Source organism: Megalopta genalis, chromosome 6, assembly GCF_051020955.1.
Source record: "Megalopta genalis isolate 19385.01 chromosome 6, iyMegGena1_principal, whole genome shotgun sequence".
NCBI lineage: Eukaryota > Metazoa > Arthropoda > Insecta > Hymenoptera > Halictidae > Megalopta > Megalopta genalis.
Window position 1 is genome coordinate 7,205,028 of NC_135018.1, and position 26,868 is coordinate 7,231,895.

At 38.9% G+C, this 26,868-nt stretch overlaps 1 protein-coding gene across 1 annotated transcript in view; it reads right to left on the bottom strand.

The window, feature by feature from the left end:
- fuss (SKI family transcriptional corepressor fussel) overlaps positions 1–15,359 on the bottom strand; it is a 42,275-nt gene extending 26,916 nt beyond the window's left edge. The window contains exons 1-4 of the mRNA XM_033479677.2: positions 14,988–15,359; positions 4,579–4,675; positions 3,653–3,954; positions 2,570–3,162 (exon numbers count right to left, since the gene is read on the bottom strand). Of these exons, the coding sequence (XP_033335568.1) occupies positions 2,570–3,162; positions 3,653–3,954; positions 4,579–4,674 (991 nt within the window). The 5' untranslated portion in view covers position 4,675; positions 14,988–15,359. The remainder of the gene's footprint in view (positions 1–2,569; positions 3,163–3,652; positions 3,955–4,578; positions 4,676–14,987) is intronic.
- Between the last annotated feature and the right edge of the window lie 11,509 nt (positions 15,360–26,868).

The window sequence follows — 26,868 nt, forward strand, 5'->3', positions numbered from 1 at the left end:
ATAATTACTGGATTTTATGCATTATGCGGCCGACTTTATGCATTTATCGGAAAATTGGGTAGTCGCAATCTGTTTTGCATACAGATCCGCAGTCTCTGTTTACAGCAATTATTTCTTAATTTGTCAGCTGTTTGCAAGATAAACTGAATAGTGTCTCATCGTTACAGTTGAATGTTTAATTTTTGGCGTAGACATACACAATTTGATGCACCGATTGAACATAAGTTCGATCTTTCTAAAATTGCAAATCGTGCTGTACAATCTCAGAGCGACAATTACACTGGGATTTTTTGGAAAATAAAATACCACGCTAAAGTCAGCAATATAGCGGCCCTGGGAACAACACTTCGATTCATCGTTGTACATTCCGGAACCAGTACGAATGTATCGTGAAATCAACGAGGGGTCATCGAGCCGTTAAAAGAACAACCGATCAAAATTCCTGATTGATTATTCGTCGCGCTGGAGAATTTGTAAATCGACGATGCACCGAGGATCAGATGCGGCGATATTGTTAGTAATACTCTGCGAGAATTAAACAGCGATATTTGCCGCGAGTCACGGTTTCGCTAACCCTCTCTAAATGATACGCTCCATTCATCGTCCGAAACGTGTTTGCCATTGGCGCGGACAGCTTTTGCACGTGGGCCCCGCGAATTAATGGCTGTCCGTTCGGCAGCGAGATTTCTCCCGTTATTAGTTAAAATAATTTTCGATTGATTAATGCTAGTCCCGGGAAGACATTTGAAATAGTTATAAAACCGGAGCACGGCGCGCGACGCGCGGGAACGAGGGATCCCTGGAATGGATATTAATAATTATTATTAAAGAGACCACGGTGCACGGACCCGTTGTCGCCGGCTCGAGGCCCGATGAATAATTTTCATTGTAATTTTCGTCCGCTCATTTTCCGTGTAATTATACTAATGAGCTACGCTGCTTCGATGTAATCTGTGCTCGTGATATATGGGAACGCTTCGGGCGCGCTATTAAAATCCAGTTGGCCTCGCTTTATTTTCACACAATTTTCCCTGATTATTCTGCTCGACAATTAAATAAAGTAGCTGATTTCCGCACCCGGAAATCGGAAGCCGCCTAATTCAAAAATTGTCCTTCTACTTTTTGTGGTCACGTTGAAACATTAAAAGTATGATAATACTAAGAATAATATTTATTTGATCACGACAGAATGTCTTTGTGAAAAATTATCGCGGGATTATCATTTTTCTCTCGAATTAAAGCTTGAAACCACTACTTCAAGAGTCTGTTTTTCGATTTAAAGTTCGACGCACCTTCGTCCTACCCTTTAAATGTGAGCACATGCCAAAAATGCAAGGGTTACTTTGAACTGCTATAACTTTGCGAGCAAAAATCGCAGCCACGTTTCTTTTGTTTCGAATTAAAGGGGAAGCACCAAACTTAATTCCACTGGAGGCAGCATCCTCGATAAAAATTTTACAAAGTTTGTACGTTTCGTCGAACCTGGCAATTTTCAATATGACAAATATGGCCTCACATCTAAAGGGTTGCAGGTTACAGAGGTGAGGGTGCGTTGAACTTGAAATCGAGAAACAATATCTTAAACTCGAGGTTTCAAGCTTTATTTTGAGAGAAAGATGGTCATCCTACGATCATTTTTCGCGGAGTTATCATCGGTCAAAATTGGCCAATATTTATCCAAAGTTCTTCTATGCTACAATTTTATCGAGCAGTATATATTGAAATTGTAATCGTAAATTTGAAATGCTGTAGATCAAAAGGAATGTTTTGGTTCTGGAGTTATCCCTTTGCACTCGAATGGCGACTCTAAGGCTCCATTAAATTTATATTTTTTAAAAACTGTTAAAAGTGTAACTGTTGCACAAATCACAAAATTCAATTTCACATGTGTAAAATGCACTAAAATGGAAATACTATAGGCGGAAGAAACTATTTTAGATTTCAAGTTAAAATGGCTCCGACTGCGGTCGTATGTCCACTCTCAGCCACCAAAGCCTTTTTACCGTTCCGGTCATATGTCTGCTCTCAGCCACCACAGCAAGGAACTATACGAATCGTATACTGTATGCATTCATGTATCAGTTTACACTTCTCCTATACAAACCTCAATGCCTAAAGAACCTATTCACGAACCAAAAAATTGTGACACAGCGCTCACCATGCAAGACGCAGTGGCGAGTCAGTCGTCTTTTGAACGCAATGAAATCGACAACATTCGACGATACCTTGTAGAATTCCAAAGGATATTTGATAAACTGTATTTAACAGTAATTAGACATTCTCTCTTCTTAAAATATTCCAAAATAATTCCCCAAAATGGCAAAAAGAATGTTACCGCAAGAAGTGTTCGGTGAAACTGACAATAGCGATGAAGAATTTTATTTTGGCCTCTTGAATACTGACTCTGATAGAGAAAGTGATAACGATTAAGTGACTCTCTTAGAGTCTCTTAGACTCTCTTCAGAGAGTGACTCTGAAGTTAAAATAGCTTGGAGGGCAAAGGATCAAATGTCAAAGAACGTTCGATGAAGATGAAGAAGAGAATGAAAAGAATGATGGAAGAACTCACCAGGAAAGAGGACAGGACCCCTCTTGGCGAGCCAAGGTAGCGCGTAAGGCTGGAACGGGAAGCCAGGCGTCTTGGCAGCGGCGACGGCGGCAGCCTGCTGATGTTGGTGCCAGACGTAGTCCATGACCAGGCTCCTGGACAGCGGCAGAGGCAGTTCCGGGAACGGTGGGACTCTGGGATGCGTCGGCGACGGTACCAGAGCCGGTATCTGTCCCGTGGGAGACAGTCTCGGCTTTTTCGCCTGGATCGGCGATTCTCTCGATGCCGGATTCTTCAATAAACGTTTCCTGGTCCCGCCGTTGAACATCGCCTTGACGTCCTCCCACGCGTGCACGATCTCGTCAGGAGGATTGCCGGAGAGCTTCATGTGACGTCGCCACGAATTGAAGTTCGCCGCGTCCGGTTGCACGCATTTGTCCGACGGATGCCTCTGGTGCGAATGGAAGATGAACTTGTTCGGGGAGAAGAACAGTCCACAGTAGGCGCATTTGATACACTTCGCGCGGGAACTGTTGTACCGCGCCGGGATGAATGCACCGCTGCAACCGTAGGCGCATTCGTGGTGCACAGAGAACGCGAAGTCCTCGGGAAGCCTTCGAACGAACAGTTCGTTGCGTTTAAAAGGGGGAAGCTGAGGATCTTTTCGAATTTTGTTTGCGAATGTTGCAGCTTGTACGATGTCTTTTTGTGTGCGTTACGACTGGACACTAAGGATTTTATGCATTTACGAGGAAACTGAATAGATCAAGTGCATAATAGCCTTTAGCTGAAGATTTATTTGAACTTTGTTTGTCAATGTTGCGGCTCGTTTGACGTCTCTCTGGCTACATTCTGACTAGACTGCATATTTTACAGATTTTTGATGAAGCCGAGTAAAATGTGTAACAGTGCAAACATTAAAAATGTTCACCGGCTGAAGACTCATTTACATTTTGTTTACGAATGTTGCTGCTTGTTTGACGTCTCCGTGTTTACATTGTGATAACTCGTAATGGAGAAAATAATCAAGGTTTGTTTCAGCCGAAGATTCATGCGGAGAATTTTCGAATTTTCGTGAAGAGTGTTTGAAGATGTTCGACCAACCTAGGCGGAGCGTTGTCGCCGAGGAACGATTTGCAGAGACGCTCGGCTTCTCTTCGCGTAATCATGCCGCATCTTCTGGACGAAGTCGGCATGGCGCCGGCCCGTCGGAGGATCTCGAGCTGCACCGGGGTGCATTGGACGCAGGTGATGCCCAGCGCGACCCGCCGATTGTGAATCTCGTTGTAGCTGAACTGTTTTAGCAACGTGTTGCTAATCTGAGCCAAACAGAGCCGTTCCTGGCCCTCGATCACGAGGGAGACGATGTGAATCCCGTAGAGGGACACCGTGCTCACCTGCAACTCCTATAGGTTTAGATTCGCAACGCGGCTCTTCACCATGTCGATATTCGATAAACATTTCATCGTAATTATCGATCACTCCTTTCGGCTTGAAGAGCTCTTTGTTCTATCCAATTTCCGCTTAACGAGCGTGCGATTTTAATCGTTTCAGACATCGAACCATTATCCAGTCAAATATTATCAAGTGTACGAGACACACAATGTTACGCAGTAATTTCTTTTAATTTTAAATTTCATATTAATTTCAAACTAATTCCAAATCAATTTCAAATGAATAACAAATTTCTTCGTCAAAGTGCCAATGTCGCGAATCGTTCCGCGATTTCGGAAGCCTAATTCCAATGGGTCCGCTTTCGTTTAACGCGAAAGAAATTCGTGAAACGTCGCGAATGTAATTGAAAACAATTTATTTTCGAATCTGGAGTGTTATTACGCATCGGGGAGTTTCGACGCGTCACAAGTGAATAATTGATTAGACGCGGGCCGAAAATCCGGATTATAAAAATCTGTGATCTCCGTTCGTGTTTGACGTCGGCGAATAAAAATTGATGCGGTTTGAACAGCGAAATCTATTTACATAGAACATCGATGGAATCGGATTCTACGATGCGGAGGGATATACGATACCTGATTGGATTTTGAATGCGACTGCGGCTGCGGCGATTGTGCTGATTTTTGGGGCGCGGTTATCGGCGGCATCGATAATACCGTCGGCCCGTCCATTCTGCAAAAACAATCAAACAACCAATCAATTTTTCTATCCGTTTGACCCGGCGCATTTTATCGGCCGTTTAATAAATTATCGTGCGCCGGGCTGTGCTGCGGACACGCGCTAATGAACAGTTCTCAAATTACATCGGATTTCAATTCGACTTTTCTCTGGCAACGTTGCCGCGATGGATAACAAAAACAAAAAAAAAAGGAACGCGATATTCCGTCCTTATTCCCATTGTAATAATGTTTATTACATTTTATCGATTACGAAAATTGTCATCGAATTCTCGCTGGCCGATAGAATCGCGTGTTGCCGATATTTTTTTCGATATTATTTTCTCTGTCCGGTCATGTTAATTAACCCGTCAAGGACTACGCATAATTTGTGTTTCCTTATCGTCCGACCGATGATAGTAACAATCAGTTCTTCATGCCGTGAAATTGTTTCTCCATTTTTTTCAGCGTTTTATTTTTTATGCACTGCGACACATTATAGCGATTTATCCAGAAAGGCCTTACACAATCTGCGCAAAATTTATTTCGATTATTTTATGGAGAATTATATAAATTATCAATACATATGGGAATGATACGGGGCGTCCGTACGCGGCGCAGACATCGTCTTTGATGGGTTAATTCCGATCCACCGTGGATCGAATCTCGGGAATCACAGTGATCGTCACTCGCGTGTGGTTCTAGAGTGTGGTTAAGTTGTTTCGCAAGACCATTTTTAATCGTCGTCGGCGACTATATCGGTAATTAGTTGCACTGAAAGCAGTCGTTGCAGGGATTTGGTAAAGCCGTCGAATTCTGGTTCTTTAACGAACCCAGTAATTAAAAGAATCCGGCGCTTCTCGTTTTCAGACGGCTCTTCCTCGCTGATATTTTTTTCAATGGAGAAATAATCGTCCGTGCTGGAACCGGTGAATTTCCAGACTTTCAGCGAGATTAATTTAATTTGCCGTCCGGTTTCTGCGACCCGATTCTACGAATTTCCAGGCCGTGAGACTCGTTCGCGCAGTCCTTCTAAGCACATTTCGCTCGTAGAAAATCCTTCGTATGATTTTCCAGCAACCCGTTCCGTTACAGAGATTCCTTAGCGTTATAAATGTGCAACGATTTCTTATTCTACGCAGGAAGAATTAGATTAATTTTATACATGTTATTGAGGATTGTAGCGTGCAGAATGTCGACAGAAGTTTAGATACTGCAGGATATAGAAGTCCGCAGAATTTATAATTTTTGTGTGAAAATGAATAATCATGTATCAAAAGATACGTTGCATTTTATAGAGCGTTGAATGCTATAATAGACGCTGCTGGCAATCGTGTTAATAAATTGTGGATCTGATGCGTTTACAATCAAAGTTAGCAGGTCAAAATCGGAACAATGGACAAATTTAAGCAACTGGAGAATACCTATGTATTCATTTGAACTCGCTACAATTACTCAAGACTTCGGAATGCTCGCAATGTTTCGGATTCGAGTTTTGCGAATCTAAAAATCAGGCTTCGACCGATCTCTAAAAGAAATACATAAACGTGTACCATCGGTGATACACGCGACACGGATTTTGTTAGCACATTGTATGCGGGACACGTGTTAGTATGTATGCTCGTCGTATATTGTCGGTTGAAAAGTTGCACAAACTGTTTGCATAAACCAGCGTTTCATGAGAAACTAAATTTCGCTGGGAAGATATTAAAGGCACGGCTTACGACGAGGAACTAAATAAAATATTAATAATTGGATGAATATATTGTGAAACTGTTCCAGTTAAATTGCCGGGAATAAGCCGCGTATAACGTGTTAATTACTAAACTTAATTCGACCCCGAGGAAGTTACCGGCCTCGTCCATTCGGGATCAATTAAACAAAGCACACGCGTTTCGCGGCGCGGCGGAATCGAATAAAAATCCTCGGTAACCAGCAAAAACATAAAAGGAAACGTCTCTCGCGGAGAACTCCGCGGCATTTCCTATCGAGAAGGTAACCGACGACAGCGGTCGACTTGATAGAACATGGGCGACGGGTCCAAAGCGTGCGAGAGCTCTTTCAGGACAGCAATCGCGCAAAGGCAGCCCCATGGTAGGAGGGGTGAGGCTGAAAGGACAGGAGCATCGAAGAAGGTAGACAACCCGTAAGAAAGTGCTGTTGGAAAGGTAGACCGGGTCGCGTCGGGTTCCTCATCCTCTTAGCCGAGCCGGCGAGGCGTCTCCCCGCCTTGATGGAAGACGCAGTAGCAATAAATGCAGCGGCGGGCCAACCGGGCTACAGACTGCTTCCATTAGTTTAACGCGCGGCGAAGATTTCATTCAGTTTGTGAATTTTTCATGAGAGAACGTCCGCCGGCGCGGTGCGCGGCGGAGCGCGGAGGGGGGCAGGGTCGCGGGACGCGGCGGTAGAACGTCGAAATAAAAAGCAGGAAGAAGGAGACGCCGGTGGGGGTGGGACGGGGAGACAGGGAGGAAAAACGTTAAAACGGGAGCGGATCTGATTTTGCGCAGGTACGAAGAGGAAGGGAGAGAGAGGGAGAGAGCGAGAGAGAGAGAGAGAGAGAGAGAAATGGAGACAGCAATGGACAGAGAGGGAGAAAGATACCAGAGGTAGGTTGTAGGAGGCAGAAAGAGAGGACGATAGGGGAGGAGGGGCCGAGGCAACCCTCGGTGTTGATTTTAATTGAAAACGCCTCCATGAAGGTATACTCTCTGTATAACGGTGGGCCGCGTACGGGGGTGCACGTACAACGGTGTACGCAGATAAAACTCATCTACAAGCGAGCGTGGCTCTGATGTAGAAACACAGAGAGACCGGCAGCGCTCCAGCAAATGTCCCCGGGGACCCGGAACCAGGGGGTAATTCAATTTGACACCCCCCCACCCACGCTTAAACAAGGCAGCACCCATCCAACCACCTTCCACCTTCACCCGCACCCCCTACCCCGGCTGCCTCTCTCTCCCCACGTTTTCCTCTACTCTCTCTCTCTCTCTCTCTCTCTCTCTCTCTCTCTCTCTCTCTCTCTGTTTCCCACTGTTTCTCTCTATCTTGCTTCGTCTCGCTCTGTCTTCCTCTTCCGCGTTCCACCCCTCCGCCGGCCTCGCGCCCTCTTCGTCGCGCAAATTAAATTCTCATCCACCGTGAAACAATGCCGGTACCCGAGCCGGAACAGCCCCCTCCTTCGAGCCACCCCCCACAGCCTCCGTCGACCATTTCCTACCACCCCAGGCCACCCTCCCGCTGTCCACCCACCCACCCCTCTGTGTTACTCGTCCTTTGCCGGCTACCGATCCGCGCGCGCGGCCGTCTCCCTCTTTTTCTCTGTATCTCCTCTTCCGCATCCCGCTGGTCAGCGGTTCGACAGATTGGACTAGAACCGACCGCATTAATTACTCGCTACTTACAATTAGTGCAAACTATCAACGGGCCGCGCACGTCCTACTAATGGTTGCGCTCTCGGTATTTGTTCGTCTACTTACGCCGGACGCATTAGCTAATTGAGCAAAGGCATCGGTCACAGAGCCACGGCCGGCTCCACGGAATCGCCGGACGATTCCGACGAAGAACGGTGCCATTGTTCCTTTTAGTGGGGAGGGGCTGAGGCGCCTCTTTGTGGCCGGCGAAACAATGGCCGAAGGAATTTTTGTATGTTTAATTAGTCGATTCGAGACCGCCGAGGGTTGTTTTTAGGAGAGACTTGGAGACGCCGGGCAGATGAATTTGTTTTTGGATGTTTTGAAATCATTTCGGATATTTGGAGGTTCTTTCGAATTAGTTCATTCGAATTAACACATTACCGTCCGGAAAAATGAATGAATGAAATGCGATTTAAAATAAAAAATCCAATCATAAAACTTATTTGTGTAATTGAATCTAAAGAAAATCTATTTCGCAACATATTTTATAATTTAATTTAACAGTCTGATATCTTATAAGTTACAATCATGTTTGTAAAGTGTTGAAAGAACTTGAAAATGTGCCGACTACGCGCAAAAGTCTTCGAGCTTGGAATGTCTGTTCTTGTATTTGTTGTGGGTTTAATCTTGCATAGGAAGCACGATTTATTGAAGATATCGGATATTGTATAAATGTTGATTAAATTCTGTCTACAGGATTTTACATTAAAAAGGTCGGTTTCGAAACGTTAGAGTTTTCAGATAATAGAAGTTGCAGAGATATCTTCAGTGTAATGGCCATTGCGCTAATAATATACTTGTACATGAGTCAGCAGGCGAATATCTGAAGACATAATTTTACTCAAAAATACTGTAAATTGAAACGTTTTTTAAAATGATTGGAAAGTTTTTGTCACGAATGAATTCGCCATAGATTTAAAGATTAAAGCCTCCTCTATGCAGTGACCTATTAAAATTTGGTGTGCGATTTTTTGTACTCGTTTTATGAACCAGAAACCGGGTTTGGTCGCGTAAAATCTTCGTGTGCCTTGTATTACTGTAAAATACACCCCCCATTCAGAGTTCTATGAAGTGATTAAAAAAAAATCATATCTCAAAGTTCAAGCGGTCGTTGTAAAGAGGAGGCTTCAATCTTCAAATCTTCGTCAAGATCAGTCGTAAGAAAAATTTTCCGACGTTTTTACAGTCGTTTCAATCTGCACCACTTTCAAGAAAGGGCATGCCTCCAGTTTCGCACTTGCTATATCATGCGGACACATGTTACATGAAAATGAACGATGTATAGCAAAAGTAGAAACTTCAAGCTTTAAAATCAGTCGAGGCATATTTTTATTGGATTTTGGTTTCACGAAATTATAACAGTTTAAATAACGGCTATTTGTTGAGATTTGAAAAAAAGTGTGCGGAGTCCTTTTGCAGAAAGTCGTTTATTATTGTAATTTTTTATATTGGAAACTGGGCCAATGAAGCATAATTAGAAACAGAGTATAATTATTGTTATGTAACCATCTTCTATATCATTATTAATTTAAATTAATTTCAATTTCCATACGTTTCATTCGAACGTTTACGGGAAACCTAACGTGTCTAAAGAAGTGTTCATAAAAACGTATGCTGTTGTATGCGTATTGTATGCTGAAACAAATTGATGAATAAAATTTTTAATGATGCTAAGTATGGACGGTTACACTTTTATCGAAAAGATTTGAGTGTGGAGAACATTACGACAACGTTTCGGGGGTGAAGAAGGGGATGCGATGTAGAGTTGGACAGGGCAAAGAGGAAGTTCTATGCAGCGGAGGATAAGCGGGAAATCGCCAGGATAAGCGTACCCGCGGGCTCGCGGATTATTTAAATGCAAACACAATGTTGTACCGAGGCATATTGTTCCCCTCTCGGTTATTTTACAATTCAATCTACTATCCTTGGTTCCTGGAGGCGGCTGGAGCTCGGGGGTCCAGGGGAACGCTTGTTCGTTCATTGTAACGTTGTTAAATCTCTACGTTTCCATTATAACTACTCTCTCTCTTTCTCTCTCTCTCTCCCTCTCTCTCTTTTTTCTTTCTCTGTCTCTCACTCTCTCTCTTGCTCTCTTACTCTCTCTTTCTCTCTCTCACATCTTCCTTCTCTCTATTTCGTTATTGCTGCAACCCCCGCCACCAGAAGCGACTCTACATCCCCGACTTCTCTTCTCCTTGCCCTTTTGCTCGTGCTTTATTCCTCTTTGCATCCACTTGTCGATTCTATTCTCTTTGAAATAGCATTTTCCTTGTGCCTCGTGTTCTTCTCGAGATTTTTTCCGAGGGTAGTTAATAATTGGATACGGGACAGGATAATTGGGGTCGGGCAACGTTATTGGATCCTTTCGTGCCCAATATTCTGTCTTATTTCCTTCGGCTCGAACCGAACTGTGTGGTTTTCACCAAAATTTTGTCATGTTGATTGTGTGTTCGCGTTTATTAACCCTTTGCACCCGAAGCTATTTTCATTTGAAATCCCAAACATGTTTTCTGACCTACAGTATTTCCATTCCACATGTTCTATTTGAAATCTATGCATACGAAAATGAACCAACTGGCACTTACAATGCTCGCACTTTCGACAGTTCTTTAAATATAACTAAATCCGATAATTGTGACAATTGTTTTGAGAAGTGGTACGGTAATTTTTAGTGGCGCCTCGGAATCGCCATACGAGTACAAAGGATTAACCCTTTTGCAATGCTCGTCGTGCGATTTTTAAGCTATTTATGCCATATTCAAACGAATTAATTTGTATCTGTTTATTTTTGTAATATATCTTGACACCAAAACATTACACTGGGGATTTTAAGAATTTGTGACAAAAGTGATTAAGATCTAATGCAAAGTAGCAAAAACATTTAAACGATTTGAAAATATTATTATACTAACGTCAAATTATTAAAATTACAAAACAGGAAATAAATGTTTATGCGGTTCCTGTATCGTGCAATTGATAAAAACAATTTTTATTTTGCATAAAGATTCGCTGTCTAGTAATAATGTATCTAATAATAATAATAATGTATCGTTTTGATATCAGAATATCGTAAAAATGTACATTCGGATATAGGAGCTTCTACTATATTTATATGCCTGAGTACGAAGTATTCAACTTCCGAAATAAAACAAGAGATGATACAAGAAAAATCCGAATAAGGAAAGGTGGTATTGAATGAAACAAAAATACGCGAGGTAACAAAAAACCAGGATCGACTATTTGCCAGCATTTCAATTGTGCGTAAATGTTTAAAAGGATATTTTATTGTATTTTAATAGCTTTATATAAGTAAATGAAGATTTTTTTATGTAATACAAAACAGTAGAATTTAATTAATTAATTTATGCTTTCGTATACGGAATTTAAAACGAAATTCAGCCGGCGAAGGTGTTATTAATAATATATTCGATATATTATATAATATATTCGTAATATATTCGAACTAATATCTGGTATGATCAGTTCATCAAATTACTTTCGTGGGAATTTTTGATGGTTGATCTGCCGCACTTAACGTGTTAAATTTGTTAAGATGGCAGATGAATTTTCTTTGTCAAATATGTTTGACCGTGATCAGCGTTGTCTCGTTCCGGCTTCGGAGCAACTTCGTTCTCTCGAAATTAACTGGCAGCTTGTATTATACTTTTTGGAAAGAGCTTGAATGCAATTTCTTTTAACGAACTCTTTGTTTAACAATTGCATTACTTACTAGCCGAATAGCTCGAGAAATGTCATGCCAGAGAAATACTAATTCTGAAGAGCCATTCACCGAGAATCAGTTTTCTTAATCTTCCAGAATGTTTAATTGAAAATTCAGACGATTGTCTTTTGAGCTCCGGGAATCTCTCAAGAGATCTCAGAGCATCGTTTGATGTGCTCAAATGGGGTTGAGGGCTTGTGTAGGATAATGTAAACTCTTGTAACCATAAAGGAGCCAGTGCGCCGCTCAGGCGCCAGGTTAAATCCTTTCAATCCCCGGTTCTTCATTAAACTCTAATCCGAAAATTAATATTTTTTTTTTAGTAAATGTGGCTAAGCCCTGGACTTTAGTGCGAGAGGCTGAATGCGTATAAACAATTTCAAGCGAGTAATTCTTGGTTGGCCTTATCTAAATCGCGGCAAACGAGAATTAACCACTCAAGGAGTCGGTCTTGAAATTGTCGGTATTTAATAGCTTTCAACATGCCAAGAGTTCATAGAATTAATTCGTAATTTGTCTGCTACAAAACCAGTAAGTACATTACTCAATTACACGATGATTTTACCAAGTCGATCAAAATAATCGGTTTCACATTTTTTGTTTCGAAATGGTTGAAGTTAAGAAAACTCTTTCGTAGAAAACGATTTAATGAATTTATTAATCCGAGTCAATATTAATAAATAAATACAATCTTTTCATCAATATAGAGCAACAGATCTTAGTTACTTTCAGGGCTCGGTAGTTAAAAATACGTAAGCATTTAATATTTTTTAACGTGTGAAACATCTTAATCCCTTGCACTATAACAACGTGTTACACTCGTGCCGAAGATTTCATAAATGATCTGCTACATACAAACGTTATATACTTCTTCTAAATCGAAATACAATTTGATTTCTTTTCTTATCGAAGTTTAATGAAGGTAAGTAAAGACATACATGAAACAAAAACTGTCTCGTTCGATCAAGAAGAAGTGTTAATCAACGTGGTCATAAAAGAAATCATGAAAGAAATCAGTGCAAAGGGTTAATAATTAATCTACAATTGTTTATCCACAAAATGGCTGAATAAATGCAAGCAATCTGATAAACTGTTGGATTTATAATCACACAAATTACATTGATAATCCCCAATCATTTCTAAAACAATCTCTCTCACACACACCCCTTGTTTTATTAATATTTACAGTAGTTCCCAATATTTACCTTACATTCTTTACAAAACTTATGCCACATAAGATTTTGTCAAACAACCTGCAGGCATTTCATTACCTCGTACACGTGCTATGTCTAAATTCTCCCGTATTACTGCTTCCCTAATACAATTATTAATAAAAAATAAAATTATTTAATACCAGTATCTAATCCAATCTCACACATAAACGATCACTATGCTTTCATCGGTAGATGATTTATTCTATTCACCAGTTTCTGAGACACAATAATAGATCTACAACGATTTTTCCGGAAAACAGCTTGCATCTTTAAAAATCGGTAGCAGCCCTTGCGAAAACTAAGTATTAATTTAGCGAAAGACAGCGGCTGGCTTATCGTACGCCCGATGCATTATTAATTCCCGCGATTTGTATGTGCAAAGAGTTTGCTCCGTCGGTCCAACTTCTCCTCCGAAGAAAATACCGTCCGTGGCCAGCCAGCCGAAAAATTACTCGAACCCGACGAACTTTACTAACTCGTGAAATTGCTCCTCCCGGGGAAAGGGGCTGCTGCTCACGACAAGAAAAACTTTCCCCTGGATCACCTGAGCCCCTAGGCGGCTCTCACTTATTAATTCCCCTAAACGGAACAGGTTGTTGTTTTTAAGGTCTTTCGCGAGTTAAATCCAAAACGATGCATGACTAATCCCTGGACAAACAGTTTATGGTGTTTGCCTGTTCTCCCGACCATCCCCCCACGGCGCGAATGCACCCTCGTGTCCCGCGGGACCGGTTCACCCTCGACCGATCATCGTCTCGCTAAGCAGCCGACACCGATTTCTCTCAAGCCTTCCTCCCTGTCAAATCGTACGACCGTCTTAAACGCGATGCAATCACATCGCCAATCATTTCTCGTCTATTCGCACTTAAAATATCACAGAGAAATTAATATTTCACGACTCGACCGTAATTCCGTTAAGTGTTACTATATTTAATTGATCTCTTCGCTCGTAAGACAATGATCATTTTGGTTCGGCGCTTGCGATAATCAATAGCTTCGAAAATATTGTCTACCTTTAAAGAAAGAGCTACATTTTATGTCGTGTGTAGAATTAATTATAAACATGACTGTTGTCGATCGTTTAATTCTATAAGACATCTGTTTGAATCTAGAAGACGCGAGTCACCATTTTCAGACTAACAATTTTCTCAGCATTAAATCTTTTCTATGTAAAATTATTTATATAGACGTTAATAGCCGAATTCTACAAACATCGATTAAGTACCAATGTTTGATTCGTGACATTTTTTTCTACACGTCCACAATTTTTATTTCGCCATTGTTGTGGATCTAGAAAATCTGAACCACCCATCAGACTAAAAATGTCCTCAAATACTATTTTTATATTACATAAAATTCATTAAAAAAATGCCAGTTATCGATCGCTTCACTTTACAAGATCAAATAACGATTTAGAACAACGTTTGACTTGTGACATTTCCCCTACACGCTGTGAACGACCACTCTGATTAATAATTCTTGCCGAACACTATTTCTATCTTACATAAAATTAATTTTCAAAAGATGCTAGTTGTCGATCGATTTACTTTGCACGACCAAACGACGATTAAATACAATATTTGACTTGTGACATTATCGTGGTTCTACAAGATGCGAACCACCGCTCAGGTTAATCATTTTTGCCAAAAACGCTAACACTATCCTGTATCAAATTAATTATAAAGATGCCAGTTTATACTCTACAAGACCGAGAAACGATTAAATATATAGCGTTTAAACTGTGCCATTTTTCCCGTACCACCACAACCTTTATGCTACCATTCTCTTGATCTTCTAGAGTCTAGAGTCAAGCCTGTGGAACACCTCTGGGACCAACGGTCCCCATAAACCAACAAACTATGAGCGCCAAAAGCGACCATCAAAGCTCGTCGAAACCACAATAATCAAAGCACGTGCACTTCTCACTGCGCGTCCACACTGCCATAGAAATTACGCTCCAAACTATCGAAATACCTGGTGGCCAAGGAGTCGGAGACAGTGGACCGTCCCCCGTTGGTTCACTGACGTTATTCGAAATCCCGGCACGTTAAAAATCACGGGCAGGACGTCGCCGTCGACGGGAGCTAGCTTACTCTCCGAGGTCTGCGGATCTTCTGCGAGAGATTTGATTAAACGATCGACGAGAGAAAGAGAGAGAGGGAGAGAGAGAAGGAAAGAAAGAGAGAGAGAGAGAGTGAGTACCGCCGAACTAGATGGACCGTTCACCGGGGTGCAAACGAAGGGAAGGAAAAAAGAAACAACAACCGGCGAGATCAAGGAGCGTGTTAGGGGTGGCAGTGACCGACTGTCCGTATTCGGGCAACGTTTCAGTATATACACTTTGCTAAAACCTCTTTCTCCCTCCACGTAATGCGATCGCAGGGTTGAAGCGAGACTGGCGTCGGTCCGGGAGAGGAGAGACCGGGAGAGAGAGAGGAGGGCTGCGAAGAACCGCCCCCGAGTATGCCACCCGCGTAACAACCAACCCCATGGCGACGATAACGGGGATGAAGGCGGAGCCTCGGCTCCCTTGGCTTTCGGGGGAGGCTCGCCTCAGGGGTAACTACAAACACGTACTTACCGAACATTACGATCATGCTGGAGGCACGCACACAGCCACGCCACCGTTCGTGAGACGCTGCCGGTACGTGCACGCAAGAAAATGCCCTCGATGGGAACGTTCTCTCAGATTAATTTTTGAGGGAGCGCGGGGTGACGGGGGTGGGGGGAGGCGGAGTGCTGCTTCCGCTGCTGACGACGATAAATAATTGTCGGTTGGATAGGCTGCCTCTGCAAATGCTCCGGCTTTTTAATAACACAACCGTAGCATGCTTTGTTTCTACGAATTAAAAAATCAATTTATCAACATGATCACTTTGGTTCTCTTGTCTTTTGAACAGCTATGGATACGGCTAGAAAAAGACATGAAAGTTGTATCTTTGCGATGATCGTATTTCAATGGATTGACAATTTTTAATCGAAACGTTTTTATCGAACGTAATATTCCAGGAAACATTTAGCAGCAAGTAATTTTTATTTCTTATCGCTTCGGTACGTAGTACATCGAACGAATTAATTTCTTCAGTGTGTAAATTATATTTTGTCTTTTGCAACAGATTAACAACTTTTAATGAAAAATTCGTATTAAATGTGATGTACAAGGAAACATTTAACACCAAGTAACTATCATTTCTTATTGACTGAGAATGTAATCCTTTGAACGAATTAATTTGTCCACCGTGTAAATTATATTTCATGTCCTGCAACGGATTTTGACAATTCTTAACGAATAATTTCTTACCAAATAGAATACCACAATATCTAGTCTTTTCAAGATCAATTAATGTTTTGCAGTGGTATTGTTATCTTGTGCGATAAACATTGCAATACGGGATGGTAATCTTTAATGACAAATTTTCCATCAAACAGAATATGTAAAGAAATTATTGTATAGAAACAAATTATTTCTATTCTTTGTATTGCCTCTATATGCAATCCTTAGAGATAATACTTATTTATACTGTGTTAACGGTAAATCTATTGAGCCGGTCATAATGTCTGGTTATGCACTTTTTGTTTTAAAGTCGATTGACATTACGAAGACCTTATCATAGAAAATGACAGAATAAATTTCTTCTTTCATGCATGCATTACAATAAAAATGGAAACTCTAAATAAACACAGTATTTTCGTCGGTTATAAAACACAATATACACATTACTTACCTTCTTTGTTCGATAGATTAAGTGTTAATTCTACTTTATCATCTTCGACCGAGATCATGGATTTAAATAAAATATATAAAACAATCGTATAGTATGAAAACAATTTACTTTCATTTCATACTGGTTCTATAGACATAATATTTTTATCCCTAGACCGCGGATCTTTATGCAAAATAAACATTGTCCGCATTTGTCACAAAAAATAAAAGCAACTTGAAAGTTGCATCTTCTACTTAATAATCTTAGTGGGTCGAAAGTAATGTAGTGATAGCATTAAATGTTTTCAATTTTTCAACTGTTTGTAATTTCAAATACTGAGAAACAAAATTGAACAATATGGGAAGGAGAGGTACGATAATTGTTCACAGTCGGTAACAATGAAAACAAGTTGCAAAAATCGAATAATCGTATCTCCTCTTCCCAAATTGCCATTTATGTACCCGCAAACATTCTCGAACTTTAACATCATGATTAAAGCTTATCATCCCTGCGTATTCAGTCGGCATCGCACAAACTCTAAATATCCTGTTCGGCTCAAATCGGCCACATGTGTTCCTGGTTCAGGAAGTTGCTGCTAATACCAGACACGCGGCCTCATCAAAGCGATCCCTTCACCACTGGCAGACCATCGCTCCACCGTCTTTTGTCCTGGACCTAGTTTGCGGTTAGTATCCCGCTTACCAATATGTCCGATCAAGCTCCGAGCGAAGTCATAACTTCATCGTTTCGACGTACATAAGCCATGGCGCACACGCGTCCCATAATTGATCGTTTAAGAAATCCGTATTAATTGGCACCGGCGTTCGTCTATCAACCCTGATCCATTTTCTAAACGTTCCACCTATCAATCCACTGGTACTGGTCACATACAGGTGATCGCTAAGTTTTGACTAATTTTCTAAATTCATTTTTATCGTAATATATTCGTACCAACATTCATTATGATCAGTTTCAACGATATCCAGTTTTGGTTCATCAAAAATTACTTCAATCATATTACTTCGATTTCGTGGGAATTTTTGGTGGTTGATTTCTCGCACTTAACGTGTTAAATTGTTAAGATGGGAGATGGATGTTGTTTGTCAAATATGTTTACTCCACGAAGTAACCTAGCGATCATCAAAATTGTAATTTGCGGAAGAAACATTCGCATTAGTCGTTAATTGAATATTCGTTCAGCATTGTTTCTACAGTCGAAGTCAAACTGCAAATTGATTATTATTATTTCCGACCAGAGCGTAAATATTGTCATTTGACAATCTAGTTTCTAACAATTGTCTTAAATTTTCACGCGTCTCGTTAACTCTTCGCCGTGCCATTTTCTTCGTTGTTGCACCGATTAGAACTTTCCCGATTGTCACAATTTCTTAGAAGAGAAAGAAAATTTGTAATCACTTGAATGAAACCATACGTTGAAAAATATTGATAAGTAAAATGACGAATCAGTTATATTTTTTCCAAGAATGGTCGCCGTTCGTGTGTCGAATCGTTTATGAAAGGATAGAATGTGTTCGGAACAAAATCGAGAAAGAACCACGGATAAATTGTTGGCAATTATTTAACACGATACATGACACGACAATATTTCTAAAACTGTTTAACGATTAAGAAACTCGAAAACAAATTCACCGCGACCGCAATTTCGTCGCTTTAATCCACCTCTCGTTTTGATAAACGAAATCATCCCCCAAAGCGTGGCGGCTACTTGCAAATGAACAGCCCGAGGGTGTCATATATATAGCATGCAAATCACGGTGTCCTGCGAAATCGAATTGCATTCAGCGAATAAAAAATGGAGTCATTCCAGCATGTCCGAAGCAACCAGAGCAAAAGATCGTTTTTTAAGAATCGTCGCGGAGAGCGCAACGCGCCACCGTCGATCCGGGACATTAATAAAATAATGCAGTTACGGATTTCAGGGTACTCGACTGCACAAGGGTGGATGGGAACAGGGGTGTAACAGAGACACGACCTTATGTCCGTATATCGTCACTCGTGCCTCTTCGTTTCTCTCGTTCCCCGGACGGCATAGTGGAAGCAGGAGGGAGAACACGCGTTGGCATAATTGGCAGGGGTCCGCAACAATATTTATTACATGTAGGGGCAGCAGCAATCGTAATGGCCAACTGGGGTATAAACTGCACCAGCCTCTTTGCGGTTCGTTAAACGGTGTTTCGTTAGAGGGATAGTTTCTGATTCTAAAAGGATGCACTGACGTTCAATCTCCACCCCCTTCTTTACGCCGACAAGTCAAAAGCAGGATTTCTCGCAAATTGTATTCACATTACTTCAACATTCCCCCTAAAATATTCGGTAAAATATGAAACACGTTACGAAAATTTAAATAATGTGTTTTGTAGATCATAAACGATATTGAGAATGTTGATTTAATCAATACAATTTATTTAATGAAAATTTATTAAATTTTAGTGAAACCCAGTAACAAGAACAATTTAATCTGCCAATGTAAAGAACAACTAAGCTGCAAAGAAACGATGAAAAAGCTCCTTGTCACGTCGACATAAAAATTGCTATCACAAAATCTCCATATCCTTACGAATGTGTCACAAATGCAGAAAATTGTTTCATCTAAACACCCTGAACTGGTTAAATGGGCATCACCATGGAGATATGCATCCGTTCAAATGTTCCAAAGGGGAACAAAAAATACTATAGCATTTTAATTAATGAAACTGAAACTAGAAAGTTCGAATTTGTCACAGTGGATAGTATTTTAACTCGTTTGCATTCTAAACGTCCTAATCAAATTCAGTTTGTTCGAATACATTGCAATAAAAAAGAATTTATGTCAAAAACTAGTCGAAAATTAATGTCGCCCATACGTGAACCATAATACGTCATCCGTATTATATCATCCTAATTTCATTAGGGTCCTCGCATCGCAAGGATGTCGAAGATGCGATCGGTGTGATACAACTTAACTTTTCAATTTCAATTTCGCTAAATCAATCAAATTGAAACGCAAAGGTGCAAAAACGAAAGACGTTAGAATATCTAAAGATTGCAAATAGGGGTTGAAGAACGCTCGCTCACGGTAGGCAAAGGTAAATCGTCAACCTGTCGTAGAATGTTTTCAAGCCTTAAAGCGACGGGGATTTTTTTGGAACGAAAACTGTCGATAGGAATAGCCGCAATCGGATCGTCCGCCGGTATTAGCATAACGAGTCTCGATTTGGGTATCGGTTGTTTGGAGGCGACGACGCGTGACGTTCTGTTAGGGTTGTCGGACGTATCGGTAAGAACGCGGGACCGTTGCATATGGGAGACGTCCGTGTGCACCAGTGATTTTCGGCGCGTAACCGTGCCGGCATACTGCGCAGTCAATTAGTTTAATAGGCCAACAGTTGTTGTCCGCCGGAAGGAAGGGTGTCCAAGCTCCCGTCACGCCCCCTCCCCCCCCGAGGGCTACTATTACCGTCGATTTAACGATTCTCTCGAGCAAAATCTGCAGGCTTGATTCCTTGACTCCTTCGGTGATTTACCTTCCAACTTCTCTCCTTTGATCAGCTTCAATTATGATGAGTGAGCTTTGCGCTCCGGGGAATTGAAGGGGTTGGCCTGAGCGAACGGCTAAACTGTTTATCAGCTTGATTCGCTAATTAATGGTCGGACTGTGGACTTTCCAGAGTGCATTTAGTTCGTTGATTTTTTTATGTTATGTTTCAGGGTTCGACGATACCATAAAGATTGTGACAAAAAATCACTTCGGAAATTTGTCTTTTGTAATTTTGCCGAAAGTAGTGTAGAATAAAAATGGTTCACATAATAACATAATTTTATAAAAGAATTTTGTAGATAATAAGAAATTATAAGATTATATGTTCTTGTATTTATCTTGTACGACGATATGAAATACTTCTTTTTATTTAAATATTAATATTATTAATTATTTTAATGTAATATTATTCATTATTGATGATAGCTAAAGATTTTTCTAAGTCACTTGATGAAGCCAATTTTGCATTTATATTTAGCTTGTCGATTTTCCATATTATGTTTTAGGGGTTGACGATTGATGCCACCTAAAATCTTAATTCTATAATATTGTTAATCAATATGAAATAAATAAATCGCATAAGTAATAATATAACAGTAATTACATTATAACGTACTGAATCATTAGAAACTTGTTCCGAACTCTATCTATATCCTTTATGTAAATATTCTTTATCAAAGGATCGATCAACCCAACTCTTCGGGTTCAGCTAAAGGTTAAGCATTGAAAATTAGTTGAAGCTACTAAGTAGATTATTTGTATTGCGAGAGATGCGCTTCTCTACACGGTTATATTAAACTTAGAATTTAAAATTTAAAATTAGACATTACTTGTCGATTGAAAGTGTCAAATAAAAATGGACGAAACATTATCTTGAGATCGCTCGCGCAATTATTTCCGAAACAACACGGCGAAGAAAAAGATTTCGAACCGGGAGGTGGTAGAAGTCCCGCGAGATTTCGGCACACGTCTTACCTGAACCGAGATTTTAATTAAAGGGAAGACGATAATGTTTGAGAAGCGTTCGCATGATGTTATTCGACGTATCTTCCGTAATAAGTGTAATCCGCGCGGTCCCGATCCTCTCAACACTAATAGTCGGGGGATAATACAGATTATAACCCCTTCCATTCTGTTCCTTGCCAATGGTACTACCCCTCCGAGCAGAAACCCGAAACCCGCTTCAACAGAAGCAAACGTGTTTGCCACTCGAATGCCAATCTGAAACAATTCCGAAGCAATCGTAGGAGGCACTCGTGGTCAGCACTCTTTGTCGAATCGATTCCCGATTATTCCTGCAACGACGATCGCCTCATACCTAGCGAACCACGGAAACATGGTGATTGAAATTGTCGAGTTACCGCGTAAGCCGTGAAACTATTCAATACGATTCTTTCGATGCGGCACAGCTGGCGCGGGTAAAAATTATTTAAATGGAACATCGATTTTTTGGCAAACCTCACTGCTGGTGAATACATATGTTATATAATATTGATAAATTAATGGGTGTAATATTGATAACTTAGTATGTACAATATTGATAAATTAATATGTACAATATTGATAAATTAATGTGTACAATATTGATAAATTAATATGTACAATATTGACAAATTAATATGTACAATATTGACAAATTAATATGTACGATATTGATAAATTAATGTGTACAATATTGATAAATTAATATGTACAATATTGACAAATTAATATGTACAATATTGACAAATTAATATGTACAATATTGATAAATTAATATGTACAATATTGACAAATTAATATGTACAATATTGACAAATTAATATGTACAATATTGACAAATTAATATGTACAATATTGATAAATTAATGTGTACAATATTGATAAATTAATATGTACAATATTGACAAATTAATATGTACAATATTGACAAATTAATATGTACGATATTGATAACTTAATATGTACAATATTGACAAATTAATATGTACAATATTGACAAATTAATATGTACGATATTGACAAATTAATATGTACGATATTGATAAATTAATATGTACAATATTGACAAATTAATATGTACAATATTGACAAATTAATATGTACGATATTGATAAATTAATATGTACAATATTGACAAATTAATATGTACAATATTGACAAATTAATATGTACAATATTGATAAATTAATATGTACAATATTGACAAATTAATATGTACAATATTGATAAATTAATATGTACAATATTGACAAATTAATATGTACAATACTGATAAATTAATATGTATAATATTGATAAATTTTGTGTTAATCGCGAGACCATGGAAATACATTAATTTAGAATTGTTTTCAGAGATTAGGAAAAATACATCTTACACTTCTTCGGTGTAGAGTCGGACTACGAAATTTATTTTTATTTGATCCAAATAGTAAAGATGATTTATTAATTGTAAGCTGTATATAAAATAATATGTTTATAACTGCTTTGAGCGGCTATGAGTAAAAATGTAAACTTATGTATTGAATAAGCACAAATCATCGAAATCTTTACACATTTTACGTGCTTCCAGTTTAATATATTTGTTACATATGAAAAGTATCTGAATGTATAAATAATTTCTATTCAAACTTATTTTACAATAATGCTGCGTTTTTTTCGAATTAATATTTCGGCGAAGAATTAATTTTTATTATCAAATAATAAAGACCATGTTGATTGTGGAATCTTTAAAGTAATCAATTTAGAATTGCCTTAAGAAGTTATAAACAAATACATAAAATTAAAATATTTATAGAAATTATAAACAAATACATAAAATTAAATAATTTGTATTCTGTATCTTATATTGACGCTGATTTTAAGAGATTATGGATTAAGATATGGAATTATTACGTGTCGCATAAATGTGTGAAACTGGTTGACAAGGAGAATTATAGGCAAACCAATCGTCCCGCAGCATAGATTTCCCTAAAAACGTCCGAAAATGGGCGCATAATAAAGCCATTATTGAGACGTTTACGCCCACGCCCTGTCCCGACACGTTCCTAGACGTTGTTCAGGGCTGGGGCGAACAAAAGCCTGGTTCGATCTCTTCGTAGTTATGCCGAGCCACGTGTGCAACATAATTTACCATTGATGGTTATTATTCTATTGTAGCCGGTACCTATTATGGCCCTTACGGCTACAAATAGAACTTGGACATGGTAAACAACTGGCCCTATTTGCGGACTAGCATTTTCCAACAGATTCTCTCGATTAATTTTTAACATTGAAGAATAATTAAGTTGTCGACTATGGCCAAATATTGCACTAATTTTTGGTACTTTTATTCTATTGTTGCACACAGCATTTTTTGACTGGTAAATACAATTTTTCGATTGGTAAATACGATTTTTCTATTGACAAATAAAATTTTTCGATTGGTAAATGCGTTTTCTGTGTTGTTCTGACTTTTGTAAAACTTTTAAAACTCTACTCATTTTCTACTTTGCATACTGTAACGTTCGTTTATTAAATTGCGTTGTGCTCTATTTGTTTAACCTCTTGCACTAGGATTTCTTTCACAGCTAATAAGTTGATTAATACTTGTTCGTCATTAATAAATTGCTATCCAGCTTTCACGGCAACGTTTAAATATTGATATAGAATTTCATTTCGATTTAAAAGACGAGAATATAATATCTGTATTTAATAGATCATATTCCAAAATCTTCATATTTTCAAATCGATATTATAGGGCAAGGGGTTACAATGTAAAATTCTGAACGAAACGCGATCGATCCAATAAAAGTGTAAAACAAAAGTAAATGAAACCTACGGGAAAGACTGTTTATGAGTAGGACGGTTTAAAATGATTATTTAGATATTACAAAAACGCAAAACTCAAATTCAATTGCTGTAGTATGATCATTGGATGTTTGGAATTGTTGTAGGCTGCCTCATCGATTTGCAACCCCTTGGCAACCGTATTAATCGGGCTCGAATAAGTTTAATTGTATAATTTGAGAATATTCATTTGTCTTCTGAAAGGTGTGTAATAGGAGAACGGGGAAGCAACCCTCGGCTAAGTGTTAACTGTGCTAACAGACCCTGTTCCTTTCGTAACCCCTTGGAGAGTGGTAAAATACACGATGACCCTTTCCACCCTACGAGCACTCGAGCCTCGAGAGAGACCGGTGCTTCAAAGGATCGTAAACAATACTCCTGATCTCGTTTTAAACGTTTCCAAGTGGCGTGAATGAAAGCGACGATTATCGATCTTATGGTATCATTTTAATTTGCCTTTTAAGTGTTCTAAATAGAAAATGATAGAGATAAATATTTTTATTTAACTTGATACGCGCACTATTAAAAAGATGATACTATGGACATACTAAAATAAGAATTTCTAATTGTAAAATTGTAGCTTCAACTTTGTTTTTAAATTGTTAGAAGTATTGCATCTCGATGTATTAATAATATTGCTACTTTATTTTTCTAGCTGGAGAAAGCTTGACACGATATCGACGACCAATTCACAAGATTGCTAATCGAAGATTCATCCCCATCGGTCGGTAATTTGTCAAGGTTTGGTAATGCAGTGGATTTTGCATTAATAATAATGTAACTTTGCAAGGAATATCGTGATGCACTTTATTGTGCACTTAATTGCACTCACGTGCAATTTATACAGTCGACGTAGAAATATTACGATTAAGTGTGATATTGCTTAAAACATTTTTATGCCTATGGAATAATTCGTACCGCAAATTCCACAGTGTACTGTCTATATTGGTGAACGAATTAACTGTTTCTCAAGGTATCTTTCAAACTGATAGACAAATTTACCAACAGATGATTAGCATCTAGAAGAGAATAGTAGGATCATCGGTGACAGAATGCTCAAAAGTTGATAAAGGGACGTCATCAGTCGATAAAAAGTATTCAGAGGTACCACCAGAACAAGTACCACCTAGCAGAGATATATGTAATCACAGATAAGGTACAGGAGCACAGATGGGGTATATTATAGTAGACTAGATACCAGACGGGGATTCGTGTCTCATGTTTTGAAATACCGACATTGCTAAAAACCAATTTTCTCTCTCTCTCACGCCCTCTATCAAAATAATAGAGTAAAATAATATAATAATCAAAATTAGTTATAATATAATAATCAAAATAATAGAGAACTGCGTAAGATTGCAGTACTGCAGACTGCAGAAATTACGGTATTGACGGCTCTAAAAATACATACAATGTACAATGTTGTCGGCTCAAAAAGATACAAAATACAATTCACAATAAGTATGTGGTCATCGCGTATTCATAAAATTATGCATGAATGTTTCGTGGAATTGTTACAGCAGACAAGTTTCACTTATAAATTGATTGAAAATATTATTTTTATGCTGCAAACAAAATTTTACAATAACTAAAATTTTTATGAGTTTGTGAGGGTTTCTATGTAACTCAGTTGACTTTCGTATTTAAACTCACACTTGTAATTTAATTTAATTTTTAATATTTGTAATTTAAATGTGTTGTCGTGAGATTATTGAGATAATAAATAAATTATTCTTTGAAGATTTATTATAAACTGTTTCTATGAAATGAAATTCATCGATAATGCAACAATAAACTGACAAAATCTTCATTAACATAGTTTGGTAACTGATCGACACTAATATTGTCGATAAAATAGAAAATTTTAGCATCTACATGTGGCATAGATTTTGTATGTTGATGCCATCTGTGTCAGGATTCTGAACCAAATTTGGTTAGCAGTTTCGGCGTTTTGTCGTGTTATTAATTGGCGCTGTATGGACTCCGAACGGAGCTTCAGTTTATCTCTACGAGAGGCGTTAGTATCGTCCAAACAGCAATTGATTCTTGCCGGATGTTACATTGACTGTTATGGGAGAAGCGGCACGAATCATACGTTTCGACATTTGATATTAGAACATGAAATGAAAAATTGCTTACATATACCTATGTAATTAATTGATACAAGTATGTGAAAGATTAGTATAGGTACACGGTGCTAATTCCAATCGCTAATTGGTAGAAAAATGACTGGATCGTTTGGTTAAATTATAATTTAATAACAATTTAATGACGTAAAGATTATATGAAAATTACTGCTTAAGTCAGAGCAGTGATGGAGCTATTTTGACCCAGCTCTATTAATACAACATCCAATTCTCTATCTCGCGATTCTTAATTTAAGCTTTTAGTTATCTCTCAGAAAAAACTATAAATCTACTTCAAAATTATATCTTCCTTTATGCTTCTCCATTAAGCGGAACGATCTCTTCAATTTACTCTGATACTTCCTGTATCTAAAACCACCGTAACGATGTCGCTGGTCAAAATGAAACGCCGTAAATTCACGAACCAAGATCAATTAACCCGTCATTCGCCTGCACCTTTCACTAACCTTTAGGTTTCTTACTCGCTTAGCTAATGATTCTTACATTTAACCACACGATACTGTTGCATTAGCTGGATTACACTTTTACCTGTCTCATTTAATCACGCTCGCGCTGTTTATTATTTCAAACACCGCCGGCAATTATCAAACTTTACATTTTAAGCCAGCCATTCTACACACGATCGAGTTCAGCTTGTTCACGAACTGACATATTGGCCC